We start from the raw sequence: 25,788 nt of genomic DNA, 5'->3' as shown, positions 1-25,788 counted from the left end.
ATTTTTAAAATCTGACCAGTGTCACTTTATGTGGTAATAACCCTGCAACGCTTCAACAAATCCCAGTGATTTTGAGAATGTTTTTTCGTGACACATTATACTTTATGATAATGGTAAATTTAGATCAATATGTTTTGTGCTTATTTATAAAAAATAACAATAATTTGAGAAACAAGTTAAAAAATTAGCAATTTTCTGAATTTGAATGATTATCCCTTTAATCCAAATGGTCATACCACAGCAAACCATTAATAAATAACATTTCCCACATGTCGGCTTTACATCAGCACCATTTTTAAAATGTTATTTTATTTTGTTAGCATTTTAGGAGGTTTAAAAATGTAGCAGCAATTTTTCATTTTTTCAAGGAAATTTACAAAATTTATTTTTTTAGGGACTTATCCATGTTTGAAGTGACTTTAGGGGTCCCATATATTGGGAAACCCCCAAACGTGATACCATTTTAAAAACAGCACCCCCTGACATATTGAAAACTGCTGTCAGGTAGTTTATTAACCCTTCAGGTGCTTTACAGGAATTAATGCAAAGTGGTATGACAGAAATGAAAATGTGTATTTTTACCACCTAAATGCCTCTAACTTCTGAACAGAATACTAGAGCTGTTAGACTGTAAGGCCACTATTTGGTCATGAATTGCCATCGCAAACATCAGGACCACAAAATCATGATCTGAGGGCACCAATTTGGATAAAGAGGAAACCCCTACACGCTGTTAACCATTTATAATGATGTAGTCACTATTGACAGCAGCATCTAAGGGGTTAAACAGATATGGACGGTGCAAACACTGATTGTGGCTGATGCAGCAAGTTGTCAGCTATAGTGTACAGCTGACAGCTGCTGGATTGTCACCTGTATGGGGAGGCTATTCTCTTATATCTCAGGTCAGTTAAAAGACGTATTGACTGTCACTAAAAAATTGGAGAACAAAAGGACAAAAAAACAAATACAAATAACGAACACAGGTAAGTACAAGAAGATGCAATGGTATACTGTACATGGTTACCTAGTAACATAGAATTTCATAAATGTCTGAAAATTAGACTCTGGTTGATTACATTTCAAATAGCAGCCTGTGAAAGCCCCTTAAAATATGTACAAAAATACAAACAGATCTATTATGTACACACCCCTGATAACAATAATCAATCAGAACATTGCAGTTCCATATAGTTCAGGTACATATAAAGTCCTCATACAGTGAGGTACATAGAACCTATAGTGCGTAGGTGGACATGAAAATAACTGCGCTACTTATTTAGTCATATAAGGGTATTTTTATATGGAAAACTCCCCTCAGGTCATGTGAATACAAAGTAATTGGGTAAGTAATATATTAGATGGAGAATGGACATAGAAGTATACAAGGGCAAGAGAGAATACAAGCTCGTTGTTAAGGCTTGTTCAGGCGAGTGTATTTTCGGTCCATGTGTCACATACAGTAGAAGAGTAGAAGTGAATGGAGTAGTCCAAATGAATGTTTTTACCATCTGTCCATGCGGAAAAAAAAATCAAATCATGCACTGTTTTGATGATTTTGCGGCTCAGGCTTGTAACACTGTGTTGCAAAGGTTTTGTCCCTCAGACAATTTTGAGTGTTCCTGATAGATTTTTTCATGCTGATTTCAGAAATGACTTCAGATTTTTCCTACCATGTAAGGTTTTTGAGAAATGATATGAAACATTATAATCTGTTACAATTCTAAAAACTTATATATAAACTTTTTCTCAAATAGTATATTCTGAATTTTCCACTGAAATAACATATATCGCTGATCTACACATATGCAAGCACTTATTATGCGAATTCCGTGCAGGCACAGTGAATCATTCGGCTGACCGTGTACGGAGCATACCAAATCTCCTGGGCAGGGGAGGAAAGCCACCCAAAGTATAGACAATGGAGGATGACGAAGATGAACTGACAATGGCAGTGGAAAATGAGACTTTGAGCCTTCTACATCTAATCCACATCTGTTCAAGCTGATCTGAGTGTCTTGGTCAGAGATTTGAAATTGTCAAAGAGGCAAGCAGAATTATTGGGATCAAGGCTACAAGAGCGGAATCTCTTATTACCAGGAACAAGAGTTTCTGTTTTTCGCAATCGTCAAGATGACCTCAATCAATTTTTCAACCATATCGACAGTTTAACCTTTTGCAATGATGTCTTGGGGTTGTTTGGTGCTCTTGGATATGAACATGACCAGAAGGAATGGCGACGGTTTATTGACTCGTCAGTTTTAAGTCTGAAGGCTGTTTTACTACACAACTGAAATATCTATCCTTCTATACCTATTGGACATGCCGTACACATGAAAGAAACGTATGAGAATCTGGAGTTACTGTTGACCTACATTAATAGAAATTATGGAACATATGTGGTGACCTAAAAGTTGTTGCACTTCTTCTTGGACTGCAGCTTGGATATACCAAGTATTGTTGTTTTATTCGTGAGTGGGATAGTCGTCCACGAGAAATGCACTATTTCAGAAAGGACTGGCCACTCCGCGAAAACCTGGTTGCTGGACAGAAGAATGTTAAACATAATCCTTTCGTTGATCCAGCAAAGATATTTCTCCCTCCTTTGCATATTAAACTTGGGCTTATGAAGAATTTTGTCAAAGCAATGAACAAATAATCTTACTTGCGACAGAAATTTCCAAGAATAAGTGATGCAAAGATTAAAGAAGGTATTTTTATTGGCCCACAGATCAGAGATATAATGAATGACAGTAACTTTGATGTTCTTTTGCAAGGTGCTGAACAAGTGGCATGGAGAGCCTTTAAAGATGTGACCTTCAACTTCTTTGGCAACAGCAGGGCACCGAACTTTGAACAACTCGTGGACAACATGCTCACATTTCATTTGATGAAATGCAATATGTCACTAAAAATGTATTTTCTACATTCTCGCTTGGACTTTTTTCCAGCCAATCTTGGTGCCGTTAGCGATGAACAATGTGAAAGGTTTCACCAAGACATTGCACTGATGAAGAAAAGGTACCAGGGAAAGTGGAGTACGTCAATGCTGGCTGACTTTTTCTGGAATCTTATTCGAGAAGCATCTGACACGGATTATAAACAAAAGTCTACTGCAAAACACTTTTGAACAATTGCTTTTGCTACTGACATTGATGCACATGCATGTAGTGTCTCGGATGTCATAATGTAGACTATAAACTGTTGTTTCTTAACCCCTTACTACCAGCTGATGGAATAGTACGTCAGCTGGCAGTATCCCCTGCATTGAGGTGGGCTTTGGTGGTGAACCACCTCAAAGCCGCGACATGTCAGCTGTTTTTAACAGCTGCCATGTGCCCGCAATAGGCGCCAGCGGAATCGCCTATTAAGTACTTAAATGCTGCTGTCAAACTCTGACAGCGGGCATTTAAATGCACTTCCAGACGCCAGACCAGAAATACGCGCAGCGACGACCCCCCCAGTGCCAGGTATGGATGCGAGAGACTCGTGTGAGTTTCTTGCATCACACTCGCAAATGTGACACTGGCCTTAAATTGAGAATTTTGAGAATTGAAAATCTGTCCAGGAGGAGAAAAAGGCAGACTTTTCTGATAAGATTTATTATAAAGTATTTTCTATTTTCACCTGTACTACTGATTTAGAATCTGCAAAAACCCTAGTCCATTCCCTCATCATCTCTCGCCTTGACTACTGCAACCTCCTGCTCTGTGGCCTCCCCTCTAACACTCTCGCACCCCTCCAATCTATTCTAAACTCTGCTGCCTGACTAATCCACCTGTCCCCCCGCTATTGCCCGGCCTCTCCCCTCTGTCAATCCCTTCACTGGCTCCCCATTGCCCAGAGACTCCAGTACAAAAGCCTAACCATGACGTACAAAGCCATCCACAACCTGTCTCCTCCATACATCTGTGACCTCGTCTCCCGGTACTTACCTGCACGCAACCTCCAATCCTCACAAGATCTCCTTCTCTACTTCCCTCTTATCTCCTTTTCCCACAATCGTATACAAGACTTCTCTCGCGTATCACCTCTACTCTGGAACCCTCTACAACAACACATCAGACTCTCGCCTACCATCGAAACCTTCAAAAAGAACCTGAAGACCCACCTCTTCCGTCAAGCCTACAACCTGCAGTAACCACCGATCAACCAAACCGCTGCATGACCAGCTCTATCCTCACCTACTGTATTCTCACCCATCCCTTGTAGATTGTGAGCCTTCGCGGGCAGGGTCCTCTCTCCTCCTGTACCAGTTATGACTTGTATTGTTTAAGATTATTGTACTTGTTTTTATTATGTATACCCCTCCTCACATGTAAAGCGCCATATAAATCTCTGATACAGGAAAGAAATATATCTTGGTACCGTGTTAGCCAGTAGATAGAAAAATATTTAGAATTGAGAGTCCTCAGTGGTTGATACCTTTTAATGGCTAACTGAAAAGATGGTAACAAATTGCAAGCTTTCGAGACTACATACGTCTCTTCATCAGGCAAAGACTAAAACAAATTCTGAAGAATCACATATTTATGCACAACATAGTATAGAGAAAAAAAAAAAAAAAAAAAAGGAGAAAAAAAACATGGATAAGCCAGGTGACATGAAGCAGAATTACCATGGGTGATAAACAGTTACGTCCATAAATATTGGGCCAATTCTTAGATAAGGATTGTTTTATTGTCCTGTGATTAGGGTCTCTGTTGTGATGACCCCACATGGTCTGATGGGCAAGTTCCTTAATTGATGTAAAAAGACATAAATCCATGTGACACTTTCATTCCTGCAGTTAGAGTGTCAAAGGTCGTCATCAGTTTATATTCCCAGACTCTCCTGTCTTTCTGTGTTTTGAAGTTACCTTTCAATACAAGTAATTTCATGTCCATAATGCTATGATTTTGGAGACAGAAATGTATTGCCACGGGTATATCCATTCTTTTTTCTCTTATTGTATGGCGATGAGAGTTCATCCTTGTTCTCAGTTTCTGCCCTGTCTCCCCCACATACAGACCCCCAGTTGGACATTTAGTACAAATAATTAGGTACACCACATTAGAAGTGACGCAGCTGAAAGTACCTGGTATCTTGTAGTCCTGATGTGAGTTGGGAATCTTTATCTTGTCCGTGGTCATTATAAATGGACAGGTTTTAAATTTTTTCTGGTTGCAAGGAAAGGTACCTGCAGCTGTTGGAGAAGACAGGGAGCTCTTGACAATGATGCTTCTTAGATTTGGGGGCTGCCTAAAACACAGTAGTGGGGGGTCTGGAAAAATGGATTGTAATCGGGCATCTTTTTGCAGTAAAGGTTGTAATTTTCGTGCAGCTCCCCTTAGCACCTCCAGATTTGGATTGTAGGTAACTACTAGAGGCACCCAGTTATTTTCTTCTTTAGTTTCGTAATGTAGCAGGTGATTCCTTGATATTCTGGTGGCTCTTGTGATCTGATTTTCAATTGTTCTTGGATGGTAGCCCTGATTCAAAAAGGTCTTTCTGAGGCGACCCAGGTGTTCATCTCTATCCATTGGGTTGGAACATATACGATTGTATCTGATGGCTTGGCTGTAGATAATGGAGTTTTTTATGTGTTTTGGATGAAAACTGTCCCATTTAAGGTATGTTGGACGGTCAATTGGCTTCTGATACAGGGATGTCTCTATCTTATTGTTCTGCAGCTTAATGATGGTGTCCAAAAAGTTAATTTCAGTGCAGGAGTAGTTGAGTGTCAAGTTGATGGTGGGATGAAATTGATTAAAATGTTCATGGAACGTCTTTAGCTGTGGTTCAGACTCCGTCCAGATGATTAAAATGTCATCAATGTAGCGGTAGTAGGCCAGAGGCCTGATGGGACATGAGGACAAAAAGTCGCTTTCAAGCTTGGCCATGAAAAGATTTGCATACTGTGGGCCCATTTTATTTCCCATTGCTGTGCCAGTCTCCTGTAGATAGATCTTCTTGTCAAACTCAAAGTAATTGTGGGTGAGGATGAATTTTATAAGTTTCACCACAGAATTTGCATCAGTCCCTGTGTTTTCCAGGAAGAGTTTGCAGGCATTTAATCCATCCTGGTGTGGGATATTGGAGTACAAAGATTCCACATCCATGGTGGCCCGGATGGTTCCTTCTGGTAGAGGACCTATGCCTGCAAACTCTTCCTGGAAAACACAGGGACCAAGCTTGAAAGCGACTTTTTGTCCTCATGTCCCATCAGGCCTCTGGCCTACTACCGCTACATTGATGACATTTTAATCATCTGGACGGAGTCTGAACCACAGCTAAAGACGTTCCATGAACATTTTAATAAATTTCATCCCACCATCAACTTGACACTCAACTACTCCTGCACTGAAATTAACTTTTTGGACACCATCTTTAAGCTGAAGAACAATAAGATAGAGACATCCCTGTATCAGAAGCCAATTGACCGTCCAACGTACCTTAAATGGGACAGTTTTCATCCAAAACACATAAAAAACTCCATTATCTACAGCCAAGCCATCAGATACAATCGTATATGTTCCAACCCAATGGATAGAGATGAACACCTGGGTCGCCTCAGAAAGACCTTTTTGAATCAGGGCTACCATCCAAGAACAATTGAAAATCAGATCACAAGAGCCACCAGAATATCAAGGAATCGCCTGCTACATTACAAAACTACAGAAGAAAATAACCGGGTGCCTCTAGTAGTTATCTACAATCCAAATCTGGAGGTGCTAAGGGGAGCTGCACAGAAATTACAACCTTTACTGCAAAAAGATGCCCGATTACAATCCATTTTTCCAGACCCCCCACTACTGTGTTTTAGGCAGCCCCCAAATCTAAGAAGCATCATTGTCAAGAGCTCCCTGTCTTCTCCAACAGCTGCAGGTACCTTTCCTTGCAACCAGAAAAAATTTAAAACCTGTCCATTTATAATGACCACGGACAAGATAAAGATTCCCAACTCACATCAGGACTACAAGATACCAGGTACTTTCAGCTGCGTCACTTCTAATGTGGTGTACCTAATTATTTGTACTAAATGTCCAACTGGGGGTCTGTATGTGGGGGAGACAGGGCAGAAACTGAGAACAAGGATGAACTCTCATCGCCATACAATAAGAGAAAAAAGAATGGATATACCCGTGGCAATACATTTCTGTCTCCCAAATCATAGCATTATGGATATGAAATTACTTGTATTGAAAGGTAACTTCAAAACACAGAAAGACAGGAGAGTCTGGGAATATAAACTGATGACGACCTTTGACACTCTAACTGCAGGAATGAATGTGTCACATGGATTTATGTCTTTTTACATCAATTAAGGAACTTGCCCATCAGACCATGTGGGGTCATCACAACAGAGACCCCAATGACAGGACAATAAAACAATCCTTATCTAAGAATTGGCCCAATATTTATGGACGTAACTGTTTATCACCCATGGTAATTCTGCTTCATGTCACCTGGCTTATCCATGTTTTTTTTCTCTATACTATGTTGTGCATAAATATGTGATTCTTCAGAATTTGTTTTAGTCTTTGCCTGATGAAGAGACGTATGTAGTCTCGAAAGCTTGCAATTTGTTACCATCTTTTCAGTTAGCCATTAAAAGGTATCAACCACTGAGGACTCCCAATTCTATATATAAATCTCTAAATTCCAGCTGCAGTTCTAAGAAATATTTTTCATTTAATTTGAAATTGAAGTTATTATTTGTGTTTTATATTTATATTAATATTCTATTTCTCCTTTTAGACCGCTTATGATGTTTATGTTAACGACTTGTTGGACGCTCAGTCTTCATCACAGCATGAGGTATCGGTCATTGAGCTTTACGTGCTATAGAAAATTAAGAGGCAAATGCCCCGATTCATCCAAGATTTTAAGCCAGAAAAGTCTTTGCAATTTTAGTGCAATGTGAAGTTGTGCAAAAATTTATCTTTCACGATAGTTTGAAGCATCTCCACCAAAGTGAGGGGAGCTTGGGAAGGGCGGGGTATGCCTACCTGTCAAATTCAGCAACAGTGCCAGCATTCCTATACTATACCATTCCCCCTCCCAGAGAATATATTTGGAATTCATTAAGTAGCAGGCGCCTCGTAATGAATTTTCTGCATCAGTCTCCAGTGAACCCTTCATTTAGAGAGGTGCGCACAACGCCAGTCTTAATGAATCAACCTCATAGTCTTATTTCACTATGTATTTTCTAGAAATTAAAAAAGTCTGGTTATTCTAGATTCTAATGTGTGAAATTGCTGGCATGAAGAAAAGACCTGTGAAAACAGAGGATGTAGAAGAAGTCACACAGAACTTAAGGGGACTTGAACACAAGGCACTTATTGCCTTAGAGCGCAATGATCAGTGAGTAGCATTCCGCTATTTAAGAAATAAAAGTTTTTTGAGTTTTTGTTTTGTAATCTTTCCACGTAAGATTAATTTGGAAAATAAATTCATTGGGACAGATTGATGACTTACAAAGCAAAAAGGCGAGATACAAAGTTGTGCTATTGAAAATACACTGCTCAAAAAAATAAAGGGAACACTAAAATCCCATATCCTAGATATGACTGAATTAAATTTTCCAGTTGTAAATCTTTATTCATTACATAGTGGAATGTGTTGAGAAAAATAAAACATAAAAATGATCAATGTAAATCAAAATGAATATCCCATGGAGGTCTGGATTTAGAATGATACTCAAAATCAAAGTGTAAAATCAAATTACAGGCTGATCCAACTTCAGCGGAAATGCCTCAAGACAAGGAAATGATGTTCAGGTGTGTATGTGTGTTGCCTCCATGTGCCTGTATGACCTCCCTACAATGCCTGGGCATGCTCCTGATGAGGTGGCGGATGGTCTCCTGAGGAATCTCCTCCCAGATCTCGACTAAAGCATCTGCCAACTCCTGGACAGTCTGTGGTGCAACGTGACGTTGGTGGATAGTGCGAGACATGATGTCCCAGATGTGTTCAACCGGGAACGGGCGGGCCAGTCCATAGCTTCAATGCCTTCATCTTGCAGGAACTGCTGATACACTTCAGCCACATGAAGTCTGGCATTAGGAGGAACCCGGGGCCAACCGCACCAGCATATGGTCTCACAAGGGGTCTGAGGATCTCATCTCGGTACCTAATAGCAGTCAAGATACCTCTGGTGAGCACATGGAGGGCTGTGCGGCCCTCCAAAGAAATGCCACCCCACACCATTACTGACCCACTGCCAAACTGGTCATGCTGAAGGATGTTGCAGGCAGCAGATCACTCTCCACGGAGTCTCCAGATGCTGTCACATCTGTCACATGTGCTCAGTGTGAACCTGCTTTCACCTGTGAAGAGCACAGAGCACCAGTGGCAAATTTGCCAATCTTGGTGTTCTGTGGCAAATGCCAATTGTCCTGCACGGTGTTGGGCCGTGAGCACAACCCTCATCTGTAGACATCGAGCACTCAGACCATCATCATGGAGTCGGTTCCTAACCATTTGTGCAGACACATGCACATTTGCGGCCTGCTGGAGGTCATTTTGCAAGGCTCTGGCAGTGCTCCTCCTGTTCCTCCTTGCACAAAGGCTGAGGTAGTGGTCCTCCTGCTGGGTTGTTGCCCTCCTACGGCCCCCTCCACGTCTCCTACTGTACAGGGCTGTCTCCTGGTAGCGCCTCCAGCCTCTGGATACTACGCTAACGGACACAGCAACCATTCTTGCCACAGCTCGCAATGATGTGCCATCCTGGATAAGCTGCACTACCTGAGCCACTTGTGTGGGTTGTAGAGTCTGTCTCATGCTACCACGAGTGTGAAAGCACAACCAACATTCAAAAGTGACCAAAACATCAGCCAGAAAGCATTGGTACTGAGATGTGGTCTGTGGTCCCCACCTGCAGAACCACTCCTTCATTGAGTGTGTCTTGATAATTGCCAATCATTTCCATCTGTTGTCTATTCCATTTGCACAACAGCATGTGAAATTGATTGTCAAACAGTGTTGCTTCCTAAGTGGACAGTTTGATTTTACAGAAGTTTGATTTACTTGGTGTTGTATTCTGTTGTTTAACCCCTTCACAACATGCCCCGTACTAGTACGGCGCATGTCGTGTCTCCCCCTTTGATGTGGACTCCGGTGCTGAGCCCACATCAAAGTCGCGACATGTCAGCTGTTATGTACAGCTAATATGTGCGCGCAACAGCAGCAGATGGAATCGAGATCCACCTGCCGCTATTAACCAGTTAAATGCTTCCGGCCGATGGCTGGAAATACGCGCATCGCCGACCCCCGTCACATGATCGGGGGTCAGCAATGCATCAGGATAGTAACCATAGAGGTCCTTGAGACCTCTATGGTTACTGATACCGGCTTGCTGTGAGCTCCACCCTGTGGTCAGCGCTCATAGCAAACCTGCAATTCAGCTACATAGCAGTGATCTGATGATCGCTGCTATGTAGCAGAGCCGATCCAGTTGTTCCAGCTTCTAGCCTCCCATGGAGGATATTGAAGCATGGCAAAAGTTAAAAAAAAAAAAGTTTTTAAAAATATGAAAAAAAAATAAAAAAATATAAAAGTTTAAATCACCCCCCTTTCGCACCATCCAAAATAAAACAATAAAAAAAATCAAACATACACATACACATTTGGTATCGCCGTGTTCAGAATCGCCGATCTATCAATAAAAAAAGCATTAACCTGATCGCTAAACAGCGTAGCGAGAAACAAATTTGAAATGCCAGAATTATGTTTTTTTGGTCGCCGCGACATTGCATTAAAATGCAATAACGGGCGATCAAAAGAGCGTATCTGCACAATCGTGGTATCACTAAAAACGTCATTTCGGCATGCAAAAAATAAGCCCTCACCAGACCCCAGATCACGAAAAATGGAGAGGCTACGGGTATCGGAAAATGACACAATTGTTTTTTTTCTTTTTTAAGCAAAGTTTTGAATTTTTTTTTACCACTTAGATAAAAAATAACCTAGACATGTTTGGTGTCTATGAAGTCATAATGACCTGGAGATTCATAATGGCAGGTCAGTTTTAGCATTTAGTGAACCTAGCAAAAAGGCCAAACAAAAAACAAGTGTGGGATTGCACTTTTTTTGCAATTTCACCACAATTGGAATTTTCTTCCTGTTTTCTAGTACAAGACATGGTGAAACCAATGGTGTTCTTCAAAAGTACAACTCATCCTGCAAAAAATAAGCCCTCACATGACCATATTGACAGAAAAATAAAAAAGTTATGGCTTTGGGAAGGAGGGGAGTGAAAAACAAAAACGCAAAAACGAAAAAGGGCCGTGTCTTGAAGGGTTTAAGTGTTCCCTTTATTTTTTTGGGCAGTGTATAACTGCATATAGTGTGCACTAGATGATGGCCTGATTCTAATGCATCGGGTATTCTAGAATATGCATGTATGTACATCGCGCTTAGCACTGCCACGTAGTATCTAACACAGCCACGTAGTATATAACACAGCCAAGTAGTATATAGCACAGCCACGTAGTATATAACACAGCCACGTAGTTTATAGCACAGCCACATAGTATATAACACAGACAGCCACGTAGTATATAGCACAGCCACGTACTATATAGCACAGCCACGTAGTATATAGGAGCCATGTAGTATATAGCAGCCACGTAATATATAGCGCAGCCCACGTAATATATAGCACAGCCCACGCAGTATATAACACAGCCCACGTAGTATATAACACAGGCCACGCAGTATATAACACAGGTTACGCAGTATATAACACTGCCCATGTAGTATGTAGCAGCCACGCAGTATATAACATAGCCCACATAGTATATAGCACAGCCCACGTAGTATATAGCAGTGTGGGCACCATATACTCAACCTCCGGCGTCCACCGAAGCTGTCCCGATGCGCCCCATGCTGCCGCCACCTTCCGTTCCCAGTGATGCATTGCAAAATTACCCAGATGACTTAGCGGTCTTGCGAGACCACTAAGTCATCTGGGTAATTTCGCATTGCATCACTTGGAATGGAAGCTGGCAGCAGTATCGTGCACATCGGTGGACAGCGGAAGGTGAGAATAGCACAATTTTTTTTTTCATTACTTTTAACATTACATCTTTTTACTATTGATGCTGCATAGGCAGCATCAATAGTAAAAAGTTGTTCTGGGATGGGGCGACACACTGGCACTGACTGGAGGGGAGTAGGGAGGGGGTACTGACTTGAGGAGAGTAGGGAGGGGCCAATTCGCGGCCAGACTAAGCCTGTCGCAGATTGGTCGCAGCCGGCCGGCCGTGACAAAACAGGGACGTGGGATTTCCGTTACAGACAGACAAACAGACAGAAGTACCCCTTAGACAATTATATAGATAGATATAGGCTAGAATTTTGTCCATTTTATCACATTAAAGATATGAAGCAGGGGTGGGCAATTAATTTTCCCAAGGGGCTACATGAATGACCGTGACTGTTGTGGAGGGCCTAACCAATAGACATAAATTAATTCTGCTCAATATTCATATTAACATATTAATTATTTTAGTAGAATGAAGTATGCTGATATCCCCCTTATACCATATGAGCCTGCAGACAGCCCCCTATATAAAGCATGAGCCTGCGCACAGCCCCACTATATAATGTATTATTATTATTTATTGTTATAGCTTAATTTATTCCATGGCGCTTTACATGTGAGGAGGAGTATACATAATAAAAACAAGTACAATAATCTTAAACAATACAAGTCATAACTTGTACAGGAGGAGTGAGGACCCTGCCCGCGAAGGCTCACAATCTACAAGGGATGGGTGAGGATACAGTAAGCGAGGATAGAGTTGGTCATGCAGCGGTTTGGTCGATTGGTGGTTACTGCAGGTTGTAGGCTGCAGGATGTATGAGCCCCTAGATAGCCTCCTATATGCAGTGTGAGCCCCACATAGCTCCCTATATACCAGGGGTGGGCAATTAATTTTCCCAAGGGGCCACATGAGAGACCGTGACTGTTGTGGAGGGCCGAACCAATAGGGTGAAATTAATTCTGCTCAATATTAATATTGATTAATTATAATTATTATATTATTGATAATTTTATTAATATTAATTGTATCACTTAATATTGAACAGAATTAAGTATGCTGACATTTGCCTATATTTAGTTTGAACCCGAGTACAGCCCCTTCTGTATATCGTATAAGCCCCCCATCCGTCCCTTATATGTGGCATGAGCCCCACACAGCCTCCCCCATATGCGGTATGAGTCCCACACAGCCACCCCCTATATGCGGCATGAGCCAAACACAGCCTCCCCATATACGGCATTAGCCCCACACAGCCTCCCTGTACACACTGCATGAGATCCACACAGCCTCCCTATATACACTGCATGTCGCCCCAATAGCCTCGCCATGTGCAGCATGTTGCCCCATAGCCTCCCCATGTGCAGCATGTCACCCCCATATGCAGCATCATGTGCAGCATGTCACCCCCATATGCAGCATCATGTGCAGCATGTCACCCCCATATGCAGCACCATGTTGCTATCATATTTTCTTGCTTCTTATCTTTAGACTTAGAAGTAATTTGAAGACTGAACTGAGGACTGCCGTGACTAGTGAAACAGTCTCTGATAAAGGTATAGTAAGTCTTCTATAGAGAAAAAGCAAAATGTTCACTTTTGGGCAGTAAAAACATTGCTTTTATGGAATCGCCTCTGTTCCTTACAATGTGTGGTGACAAGCTTGTGCCGGGATAAAATACTGTAACTAAATTGATAGATATGTAGTAGATAGTGACTCAGTGGTTAACACTGAAGCCTTGCAGTCCTGGGTTCAAATCCCACCAAGCAATACATCTATAAGAAATTCCTGGATCTCCTCCCACCCTCTAACCACCAACCAACAGGTCATGTTTTCAAGATTTCATTAGTATTGCAGAGGTGATAATTGCATCACCTGGACAGGCAATAATTCCATCACCTGTGCAATACTAAGAAAATTCTGAAAACACGACCTGTTGGTGTCTCTTAAGGACCGGAGTTGGGGAACTCTGCTTTACATATATGGATTTGTCAATTAAAGTTTAATAACTTGTGAAATGCTGATAACTGTACTTGAGTAGCCATGGATACATCTGGTTATAAGATCTAAAAACGCTGAAGCAACAACATTTTTAGAAGCCAAGATTTGTGTCAATCTCAAAACCTTTTTACATGACTGTAGTGTAAATCATGGTCTCGTATGAAGCCTGTAGATGAACTTCACAGTAGTACTAATATGGTACCTATGGCAACCCATCAGCACCCCTGCAGGAACCAGTGATGCACCTATTGGCGACCGTTCCATTTAAATGCTGCTATCAAAGATGACAAGAGAGGCAAATAACTGGTTTACATGCAGTGACTAGAGCTACAGTGGGTACGGAAAGTATTCAGACCCCTTTAAATTTTTCACTCTTTTTTTCATTGCAGCCATTTGGTAAATTCAAAAGAGTTCATTTTTTTCTCATTAATGAACATTCTCCACCCCATATTGACTGAAAAAAAGAAATGCAGACATTTTTCCAAATTTATTAAAAAAGAAAAACTGAAATATCACATGGTCATAGGTATTCATGATGTGAGGAGCTGCCGCTGACATCCAGCCCATGTCTCTGCGCTGCTAGCCTCCTGACGCCTTCACTCCATGGCTGCTCGCCTGTCGCAGCCGCCTCCGTTGCCCTCCTGTCATTTCCTGCTCGCTGGCCATGTGGGGGATGGCGGGGAGTGGCAGCTACCACTTGACAGCAGTGGTGTTAATCCTGCTAAATTTATGGGTTCAGGTAAGTGGTCACTACCCCCTCCCCCTCTCCCCTGGGTGATGGCTTTCTGTCCGAAGAATCTGCATATGTGTAACCCCCGAAACCTTGCACTTGTGCAGCCCATCCCCTATCAAAGGGGATGCACCCTCCAGATATTCCACTGCCCCCGAAACCCTGCACTTGTGCAGCCCACCCCTATCAAAGAGAATGCACAATCCAGATGTGCCACTGCCCCCGAAACCCTGCACTTGTGCAGCCCACCCCCTATCAAAGAGAATGCACTGATGCAAGACCTCCCCAACCACAGATATGCCACAGACCCCAAGTACCTGTATTGGTGCAAGACCCCTTACCCCTAGTTCTGGCACTGGTGCAAGATTTAGCTGTGCACCTGGAGCGGCCCTCAGAGGCAGGGCAGCGGGGTACTCGGTACAGGGACTCTCGGTCTCGGTTCTAGGGGTGTCACGGTGGCCCTACCCGGTCTGTGGCCCTGCTAAGGGGCGCCCAAATAAAGGTGTAGGTGAGAGTTTGTCAAGTGTTCGTGACGCCACCTGTGGTATTCGGTCAGGGTGACCGACGCTGCTAGGGGTCCGCTGGGGTGATGGAATGGCAGCTAGATGGTGTAACTTCCCACAGGTGAAGTATGTCCCCAGGGCTTCCCTTGATGAATAGATGGTAATGGGGTAGGTCGCAGTAAATAACAAGGACACAGGGTTGCAGTCTCTTTACCTTTTTACTGAAGGCTTCGGTATCCACAATCCAGAGCACTGCTAACAGGGCTGGCTGAGACCGGCCGGTCCGAAGGCACATCCAGAGTTCCCTTTGCAGGTGGAAATCAGTAGCCTACCTACTAGCACCTGTGTGTTGTAGTACCTCCCTGCTGAGCACCACGGGATAGTCCTCACAACTGTCGTGTATGTTTCTGTTCTTTCTCTCCGTCCCCCAGATGGTTTGGATAGGACGCACCCGTATGACGGGGTAGGCCTGGAGTTATTTTATAGGGACCCTAGAGACGCCCCTCTCCCACAATTGCCTCCGTTGTCTTCATTGGGTGTAAAGGTGAGACAGCCAACCTAGAGTTAACTGCCCTGCTGTAGTTCAAAGTAATGCGTAGAGCCTATTACTTCCTCGGCGTTCCGGCCGCCGGCTACGCGCCTCAGAAGGATGTTGCCGATCTTGGGGCACGACTCCTCCTGGTTCTATCGCCTTTGTGCTGTGATCTCGTTTCTCACTTCTCCACAATATACTTCGCTTCGTGTCCTTTCTTAGGATGCCGCCGCAATGAGGTGCAGGCGCGGCTCCGTAACAATCTGTCCTTTTGCTAGGCCTCTGTCAGGATCCCACCCCTGACAGGGACCCCCCTGAATCTTCCCAAGCAACGCTCTCCTCTCACTAGATGCTACCTGGGCAAAACCCAGTCAGCTTCTCTCTAACTTCCTATCTGACTCCCAGTTTTACCAGAGTGTGAGGAGTGGCCTAATACATAGAACCTTTTGCTCCCTCTGGTTGCCGGAGTGTGAAGTGTAGTGTGTGACTGTGATACCTGGTCAGGTGAGCTCCTTTAGTGCCATCAGACGTACCATCACTCCCCCTTGTGGCAGAGCGACAATACTGCAACGACCAGGACTCTGGGGCGCTGCACACCCCCCACACAGATCCTGCACTGGTGCAAGATTCCCCCCATCCTGCATTAGTGCAAAATCCCTGAGATATGCAAGCACCCCCAGATCATGCATTCTAGTATATCCCCCACCCCCACCTTACAACCCTCTCCAATGTGCTGCACTCTCCTAGGGACCCTCACTACCACTAGATCCTGTATCCTAGTGTAGCCCCCACCACCCCTTGATCCTGCATCCTAGTGTAACCCCCTTGGACCCCCACCACCCTTTGATCCTGCATCCTAGTGTAACCCCCTTGGACCCCACCACCCCTTGATCCTGCATCCTAGTGTAACCCCCTTGGACCCCCACCACCCCTTGATCCTGCATCCTAGTGTAGCCCCCACTACCCCCCCAGATCCTGCTCTTGCAATGATGCAATTTCTCCCTAGTGTTTCGTTACAATTTAGATTGTAATATCGAGACTGTAATCGGGGGAGATGATTTCTCTGGACGCCCCAATGTTTACTCAGATGGATATTTTATCTGTTATTCAAGAAATGTTGTATGACCCCCCAGTCTGGCGGTCTAGCCTGCAGCTCATGATTCCAATCTTGGACTAATGCAGGAAGGGTATGGGGATTTTTAGTTTTAATTACCATTAGGACGCAGACAGACTGTCATATGAATCAGAATGTAGTGCACAGTCTGGCCAACCTGTCAGTCAAGTGAGACATCTGCATAGAAATATATGCAGCTGTCACACTCGGGTAATGGGAGGCGCTGGCCAGAATGTGCCCTGTTCTGATCTCATCCAATTTATTTTTTTCAACTGTTTGACTGCGCCCCTACTTGTATATGTTTGAGGAAAAGGTGTGTGTAAATGGGTGGGGCTTAAAAATGGGTGTGGTTTTCCTACACACAAACACAGAACCTGTTGTTAAAAATTTGAATCCCACCCCTGAGTACAGCCATGAGTCTTCTTGGGAATGATGCAACAAGTATTTCATACCTAGATTTGGGGATCCTCTGCCATTCTTCCTTACAGATCCTCTCCACTTCTGTCAGGTTGCATTGTGAACGTTGGTGGACAGCCATTTTCAGGGCTCTCCAGAGTTGCTCAATTGGGTTTAGGTCAGGGCTCTGGCTGGGCCAGTCAAGAATAGTCAAATAGTTGTTAGTTGAAGCCACTCCTTTGTTATTTTAGCTGTGTTCTTAGGGTCATTGTCTTGTTGGAAGGTGAACCTTCAGCCAAGTCAGCAGTCCAGAGCACTCTGGAAGAGGTTTTCATCCAGGATAGCTCTGTACTTGGCCGCATTCATGATGCCTTCAATGGAAACCAGTCGTCCTGTCCCTGCAGCTGAAAAACACCCCCATAGCATGATGCTGCCACCACCATGTTTCACTGTTGGGATTATATTGGGCAGGTGATGAGCAGTGCCTGGTTTTGCCCACATATACCGCTTAGAATTATCACCAAAAATGTCTATCTTCGTCTCATCAGACCAGAGAATCTTATTTCTCATAGTCTGGAAGTCCTTCATGTGTTTTTTTTAGCAAACTCTATGCAGGCTTTCATATGTCTTGCAATGAGGAGAGGCTTCTGTCGGCCCACTCTACCATAAAGGCCCAACTGGTGGGAGGCTGCAGTGATATTTGAGTTTGTGGAACTTTCTCCCATCTCCCTACTGCATCTCTGTAGCTCTGCCACAGTGATCTTGGGGTTGTTCTTTAAATCAAGTCCTATCAGTTTAATTAAACACAGCTGGACTCCAATGAAGGAGTAGACCCATCTCAAGGAGGGTCACTAGGAAATGGACAGCATGTGACTTAAATATGCATGTCTGAGAAAAGGGTCTGAATTCTTATGACCATGTGATATTTCGGTTTTTCTTTTTTAATGAATTTGGAAAAATTTCTATATTTCTGTTTTTTTTCAGTCAAGATGGGGTGCAGAATGTACATTAATGAGAAAAAAATGAACTTTTTTGAATTTACCAAATGGCTGCAATGAAACAAAGAGTGAAAAATTTAAAGGGGTCTGAATACTTTTTGTACCCACTGTACTTCCTTCCGATCACTCCTGTTTAAGGCTGCTTTCACACATCAGTCTTTTGCCGTCTGTCTCAATCCGCGAATTTTGAAAAAACATCTGGCGAATGTTGCCGTCGGATCCGTTTTTTTCTCATAGACTTGTATTAACGACGGATGGCCTCACGTTTCATCTGTCATTTGCTGGATCCATCAAAAATTGTTTATCTGGCGGCCAGAGAAAACGGACATAGTAACTTTTTTGTGTCCGTCGAAAAAACGGACAGCAACGGATCCGTCGCTGTCCATCATTTGCTAGAATGTGACAGATTTTTTTTAAGGATCCAGTTAGCTGGATCAGCTAGTCGGATCCATTTTTTTCAACATTCGACAGATTGTGACTGATGGCAAAAAACTGATGTGTGAAAGCAGCCTAAAGGGAATCTGTCAGGTGGGTTTTGCTACCTCATGTGAGAGCAGCCTGATGTAGGCAAATAGAAGCTGAATCCAGCAATGTATCACTTAGATTACTGGGTGCAGCCATTCTGACACAATCAGAGCTTTTAGATTTAGAATGCAGCAGAGCTGAAAAGCTGCCCCCGCCCACACCAGGCTCTCCATGTACAAAGTCCATAGACAAAGAGCTGCTTATCACAGTGGGAGGGGACGTTGCTGGAGTAGTGTAGTCCAGCAATGGTAATCTCTTAGTGATAAATCCTTCACAGTTAGTAAACAGCAGCACACATTTTGACAAGTGACACATCCCTGAATTTCAGCCTCTATATCCTGCTGTCTTCAGATTACATAGCAAAAATCTGCTGACAGATTCCCCTTAAAGAAACATGCCAGTTGGAACACACCCAGCATCAACTGTATGTGGAGTGGGCTCAGCTCCTGAGCCTCCTTCAAACATGCAGACCCCAGAAAGATCAATTTTTCTAGCGACAGCCTTGCTTAGGTCTCCTTGTAGCTCAACATGATATACTTTTTTTATACATGTAAAGTGATTATTGTCCCACTTTTTCTTAAGATGTAAATACTGAAAAAATAACCAACAGATACTCATGTACTGGACTCACATAGCCCTATCGCTCTGCTGTCTATGTCACCTCTTAGTCTTTTTGCTTCTTTTTCCAACAGCGGACATCACTTGACATCCACTGATCAGCTGCAGCCTTGAGGTACCATCTGAGACAGATCAAACTGTCTATTTTCTGGCTCAGACAGAACAGTAAGGCTGCAGCCAATCAATGGATGTCAATTGACTGTAATGAGTAACATTTTTATTTTATATTTGTTTTGTTATATGTAGCACCTTAGGGATTCCGGAGGTCCAGCTCAAGATGGAGTAAAAAATGGCAGACTTTATTCAAAGGCAGTGATGATATCAGAAAAACAGCACTGATCAGCAAGTAGCACCTACACGTTTCTGGTGCTTAATGCTATACGCACCAGAAACCCATAAGTGCTACTTGCTGATCAGTGCAGTTTTCTGATGTTATAACTATTTTAACGCCATTCAGTAAAGTCTACCATTTTACTCCATCTTGATCAGGATCCCCTCTATATTCTTAACCGTTTGATGTCCATGGCATTGGCTATGTTCCGGGCTGCTGCATTGGTGTGCTGGCTTTTTCTCTTTTTTTGTTATATGTAGTACCTTGGTTACAATCAAGAGAGTCAGATCCAACCAGTGAACAATGTCTTACAAGTGAGACAGAGGTATTTGTGGCAAAGAGAAGGGAAGTCCTAAAAACATTGATGGAAGTGAACACCTTGGAGGAAGATATTAAAAAGAACCTAACCCATGCTTTAAATACTGAGGCTACCGAGCAGTACATTAAAGACATACAGGTAATTTAACTCTTTCAGGACAGAGGAGTGCCACATTTTAAAGGGGTTGTCCACTTCTTTGATATGGAGAGGTCAGCAATGTCATATCAGTGGTAATCCAACACCCCTATCCGCTGTAATCAGCTACAGCAATGGCTGTATATACATAGTAGACAGAGTGGAACAGCACAACTGTTCAGTGTTCTTTAGCAAGAATGGCAGCTGAATTCCTAACCCTCTGAATAGGTTTATATGATATGCGGTCGCTGTCAGAGAAAATAACAACTGAGGATGTCAGATCTCCAAAATCTGATAATGGTGATCTAAGATTAGGTCATCAATATCAAAGCAGTGGAAACCGCTTCACTCTCCCTGTTCTTCTCTTTTTTTTTTCTTTAGGGTATGTGTCCACGTGCAGGAAACGCTGCGTGTTTGACGCTGCGCAGAGCCGCAGCGTCAAACACGCAGCGTCCAGATGTTACAGCATAGTGGAGGGGATTTTATCAAATCCCGTCTCCATTATGCGTGGTAAGTAACACGCACCTGGCGGCCCTGCGATTCCGGACATGCTGCGCGTCTTTTAAGATCGCAGCATGTCCGTGTACCTTGCGGCGACGCTGCGCCGCAAGGTATATCACAGGGCCCTATGTGTGGGGTGCGATGATGCCGGATGTGTGCAATGAACACATCCGGCATCATCGCGTCACAGAAGGGGGCGGGGCTTAGGGCGGAGCGGGTTTGCCGCTCCGTCCAAACCGACGGCCATCCTGAAGGTGGAAACATACCGTTAGACAAATATTTTATTCCTTTTTTGTTCTATATGTGGGGCTTTATTGTGGTACCTAAATATAACAAATATTATTTTTTTCAATAGGGGAAAAAAGGGGAAAAAAAATGAAAATTCACTTTCTTTTCCTTTTATAACTCAATGCTATTTAATTTCTGTAATGTTATTTATATAATTGATGTAATTTAACCATACAAATTTATGCGAGAAATACTCTCCTGCATATAAAAAACCAAATGTGTATATTCCCTCCTCCCTCTCACAGACATAAGTTCCTTACACAATGCGGATGACGCTGCCGCTCTATATAACACCACAATAGCTGTAGCTTTGGAATCTGCTGCCCCACTTACACATACCAAAGCTCGCAAAATCAACAGACAGCCCTGGCACACCAGCCTGACCAAAGAACTGAGGCGAGCTTCCAGGGCTGCTGAGCGCAGATGGAAAAGATCCCACTCCAACGAGCACTACATCGCATTCAAACAGTCCCTCACTACTTTCAAGACCACACTCGCCACAGCTAAACAAACCTACTTCTCATCTCTCATATCCTCGCTGTCTCACAACCCTAAAGTTATTCAACACCTTCAATTCTCTCCTCCGTCCACCAGCACCTCCTCCCTCCCCACTTATCTCAGCTGAAGACTTTGCCTCATTTTTCAAGCAGAAGATTGATAACATCAGAGACAGATTTGGTCAACAACCCCCAGAGCTCTTCCTCCTGATTTCCCAGTCCTCCACCTTCAAAACCAACTTCTCCACCATTACAGAAGATCAACTCTCTACTCTACTCTCACAATCGCATCTCACCACCTGTGCACTTGACCCGCTCCCATCGCACTTCATCCCAAACCTCACCACAGTCTTCATCCCAACCCTAACCCATCTCTTCAACCTATCACTAACAACTGGTGTTTTCCCCTCAAGCTTTAAACATGCCTCCATCACATCTATCCTCAAAAAGCCCTCTATTGACCCATCCTCTGTATCTAGCTATCGCCCTATATCACTTCTCCCTTATGCCTCCAAACTACTGGAACAACACGTCTACCTTGAACTGTCCTCCCATCTCTCTTCTTGCTCCCTCTTTGACCGCTTACAATCTGGCTTCCGGTCACACCATTCCACTGAAACTGCCCTAACTAAGGTCACCAATGACCTCTTAACCGCCAAGAGCAAGCGACACTACTCTGTCCTCCTCCTCCTCGACCTGTCAGCTGCCTTTGACACAGTAGACCATTCCATATTATTACAGACCCTCTCATCCCTTGGCATCACAGACTTGGCCCTATCCTGGATCCCATCATACCTAACAGATCGGACATTCAGCGTCTCCCACTCACACACCACCTCCTCACTTCGCCCCCTATCTGTCGGAGTCCCACAAGGTTCAGTACTTGGGCCCCTGCTCTTCTCCATTTACACCTTTGGCCTGGGACAGCTCATAGAATCTCATGGCTTTCAGTATCACCTCTATGCTGATGACACACAGATCTACATTTCTGGACCAGATATCACCTCCCTACTAACCAGAATCCCTCAATGTCTGTCCACTATTTCATCCGTCTTCTCCGCTAGATTTCTGAAACTTAACATGGACAAAACAGAATTCATCATCTTTCCCCCCATCTCACACGACCCCCCCAACGAACCTATCCATTACAGTACATGGCTGCCTACTCTCCCCAGTCCCACAAGCTCGCTGCCTCGGGGTAATCCTTGACGCTGATCTCTCCTTCAAACCACATATCCAAGCCCTTTCCACTTCCTGCCGACTTCAACTCAAAAATATTTCACGAATCCGTACATTCCTCAACCAAGAATCTGCAAAAACCCTAGTCCATGCCCTCATCATCTATCGCCTTGACTACTGCAACCTACTGCTCTGTGGCCTCCCCTCTAACACTCTCGCACCCCTCCAATCTATTCTAAACTCTGCTGCCCGACGAATCCACTTGTCCCCCCGCTATTCCCCGGCCTCTCCCCTCTGTCAATCCCTTCACTGGCTCCCCATTGCCCAGAGACTCCAGTACAAAAGCCTAACCATGACGTACAAAGCTATCCACAACCTGTCTCCTCCATACATCTGTGACCTCGTCTCCCGGTACTTACCTGCACGCAACCTCCGATCCTCACAAGATCTCCTTCTCTACTCCCCTCTTATCTCCTCTTCCCACAATCGTATAGAAGACTTCTCTCGCGTATCACCCCTACTCTGGAACCCTCCACCACAACACATCAGACTCTCGCCTACCATCGAAACCTTCAAAAAGAGCCTGAAGACCCACCTCTTCTGACAAGCCTACAACCTGCAGTAACCACCGATCAACCAAACCGCTGCATGACCAGCTCTATCCTCACCTACTGTATTCTCACCCATCCCTTGTAGATTGTGAGCCTTCGCGGGCAGGGTCCTCTCTCCTCCTGTACCAGTTATGACTTGTATTGTTTAAGATTATTGTACTTGTTTTTATTATGTATACCCCTCCTCACATGTAAAGCGCCATGGAATAAATGGCGCTATAACAATAAATAATAATAATAATAATAATTTTGCCCTTTTAAACATCCGGTATTCATATCCAAGTGCTTGACACAATGTCAGTGTAATGTGTTTAAGTTTTTTATGCTGGTTATTAAAAAACAAAACAAAACAAAAACAAACTATGACACTACATAAATGGGATAGGCATCCATCAGACTTGTATGGAATTTTCTATTAATATGTACCTATTGTTTTACAGCAACCATTTTTTATCATTTATAATTTTTATTTCAGACAGAGACTGTAAAACTAAAGTCATCAAATGATTTTCTTCAACGAGCAAATAAGGTATAATTACATTTTCTATAAATCATGATTAAAAATAGTAATTTAACTATAATGTATCTTACTTTGATGCCCAAATTACCTATACAGCCACTTAATGAAAGCTAATTAGGTCCGAAATTCTTTCAGAACAGGACTCCTTTTGCTCTCAAAGCAATGCATGTTACCAGTTTCCATATAATGTGCAAAGAATCTTGACTTCTGTAGTGTATGCGTAAAGGAGATATGCAAAAAATGGTCAACATCTGTCAGGCCCCCAGGTGGCGCATGTGGTTCATAGACCCACTGTGCCATATGGCCGGACCTGCTTAGAAAGGAGCATAGCTTAGCAGCTACCTGGTGTTCGCTGGATCTCCTGATGGTGAACACAGACTGGGCTAAAGGTAGTCGCCAGGTACCACTCCTAGGCAGGCGCCGATAGTGCAGCTGGCTATACCAACAGTCTTTTTCAGTGACACGAGGAGACGTGGCCAAGGTCACTAACTACAGGATACGGAGACAGACTGTACGGATAGCTTGAATGTTTAAGATAGGTTCTTGTTCACACTCATAGATATTAGGAAACAATTCTGGAACTGGCCGCACAAGGACCTGGAGGCTGGGTATAGGTACTGCAGATGCAGTTTCAGGATTAGGATACCACCAAAATGGTCAGAGGAATATGACAAACTATGCTAGGCTAAGGGGAACACAGATACAGGAATAACTTTAACGAACTAAGGATGAGGAACCTGGCAACATACAGTTGCACACACCAACACCACTAACAATTACTATAGGGTTGCTTACAGAGGTGTATCTAGCCTTTCCAGCACCCGGGGCAAAGGATCAGTTTGGCGCGCCCCCCCCCCCCCAAACCCTCCCCCATTTGAACCTTAACTCTATTGAAACAGTATGACCAAGCCAAGGTACATTCCTGAAACTCCATAATGTTAAAATAGATACCAATAAAAGTAAAATTAATTGAGACATCAGTAGGTTAAGTGTCTTTGAATATCCATATTGAATCAGGAGCCCCATATAATCCTGCATAAAGGTTAATAATGGCCCCATAAGATGCTCCATAGAGACATTTGCCCCATATAGTGCTGCACAAACGTTATGGCCCCATAAGATGCTCCATACGGACACTTGCCCCATATAGTGCTGCACAAACGTTATGGCCCCCATATAGTGCTGCACAAACGTTATGGCCCCATATAGTGCTGCACAAACATTATGGCCCCCATACAGTGCTGCACAAACATTATGGCCCCATATAGTGCTGCACAAACATTATGGCCCCCATACAGTGCTGCACAAACATTGTAGCCCCCATATAGTGCTGCACAAACATTATAGCCCCATATAGTGCTGCACAAACATTATAGCCCCATATAGTGCGGCACAAACATTATGGCCCCCATATAGTGCTGCACAAACATTATAGCCCCCATATAGTGCTGCACAAATGTTATGGCCCCCATATAGTGCTGCACAAATGTTATGGCCCCATAAGATGCCCCACACAGATATTTGCCCCATTTGCTGTTACTGCGATAAAAAAAAAAAAAAAATCACATACTCACCTCTCCGTCGCTCAGGCCCCCGGCACTTTCAATATTCACCGCTCCTCGTTCCATTCGCCGCTCCATCTCCCGCCTCCTCTGCACTGATGGTCAGGCAGAGGGCGCGCACTAACTACGTCATCGCACCCTCTGACCTCAGCGTCACTGCAGAGGACGGACCGGCGGCTGGAACGAGGAGAGGTGAATATCGCACTGCGCTCCCCTCCCCGTATACTCATTTGCTCCTGGTGCTGTGCAGTCCCTGCTTCCCCGGTGCCGGCAGCTTCTCCCTGTACTGAGCGGTCACCGTTACCGCTCATTACAGTAATGAATATGCGGCTCCACCCCTATTGGAGGTGGAGCCGCATATTCATTACTGTAATGAGCGGTACCATGTGACCGCTCAGT

At 43.7% G+C, this 25,788-nt stretch overlaps 1 protein-coding gene across 5 annotated transcripts in view; it reads left to right on the top strand.

The window, feature by feature from the left end:
* The window catches only part of C2H6orf118 (chromosome 2 C6orf118 homolog), an 85,757-nt gene that overhangs the window by 42,976 nt on the left and 16,993 nt on the right, over positions 1-25,788 (top strand). For all 5 annotated transcript variants that reach the window (XM_077289178.1, XM_077289180.1, XM_077289181.1 and 2 more), the window contains exons 4-8: positions 7,741-7,800; positions 8,222-8,346; positions 13,521-13,585; positions 20,038-20,234; positions 23,783-23,836. In XM_077289178.1, the coding sequence (XP_077145293.1) occupies positions 7,741-7,800; positions 8,222-8,346; positions 13,521-13,585; positions 20,038-20,234; positions 23,783-23,836 (501 nt within the window). The remainder of the gene's footprint in view (positions 1-7,740; positions 7,801-8,221; positions 8,347-13,520; positions 13,586-20,037; positions 20,235-23,782; positions 23,837-25,788) is intronic.

Source organism: Ranitomeya variabilis, chromosome 2, assembly GCF_051348905.1.
Source record: "Ranitomeya variabilis isolate aRanVar5 chromosome 2, aRanVar5.hap1, whole genome shotgun sequence".
Classification (NCBI taxonomy): Eukaryota; Metazoa; Chordata; class Amphibia; order Anura; family Dendrobatidae; genus Ranitomeya; species Ranitomeya variabilis.
This window is presented reverse-complemented; position numbering and strand designations above follow the sequence as displayed.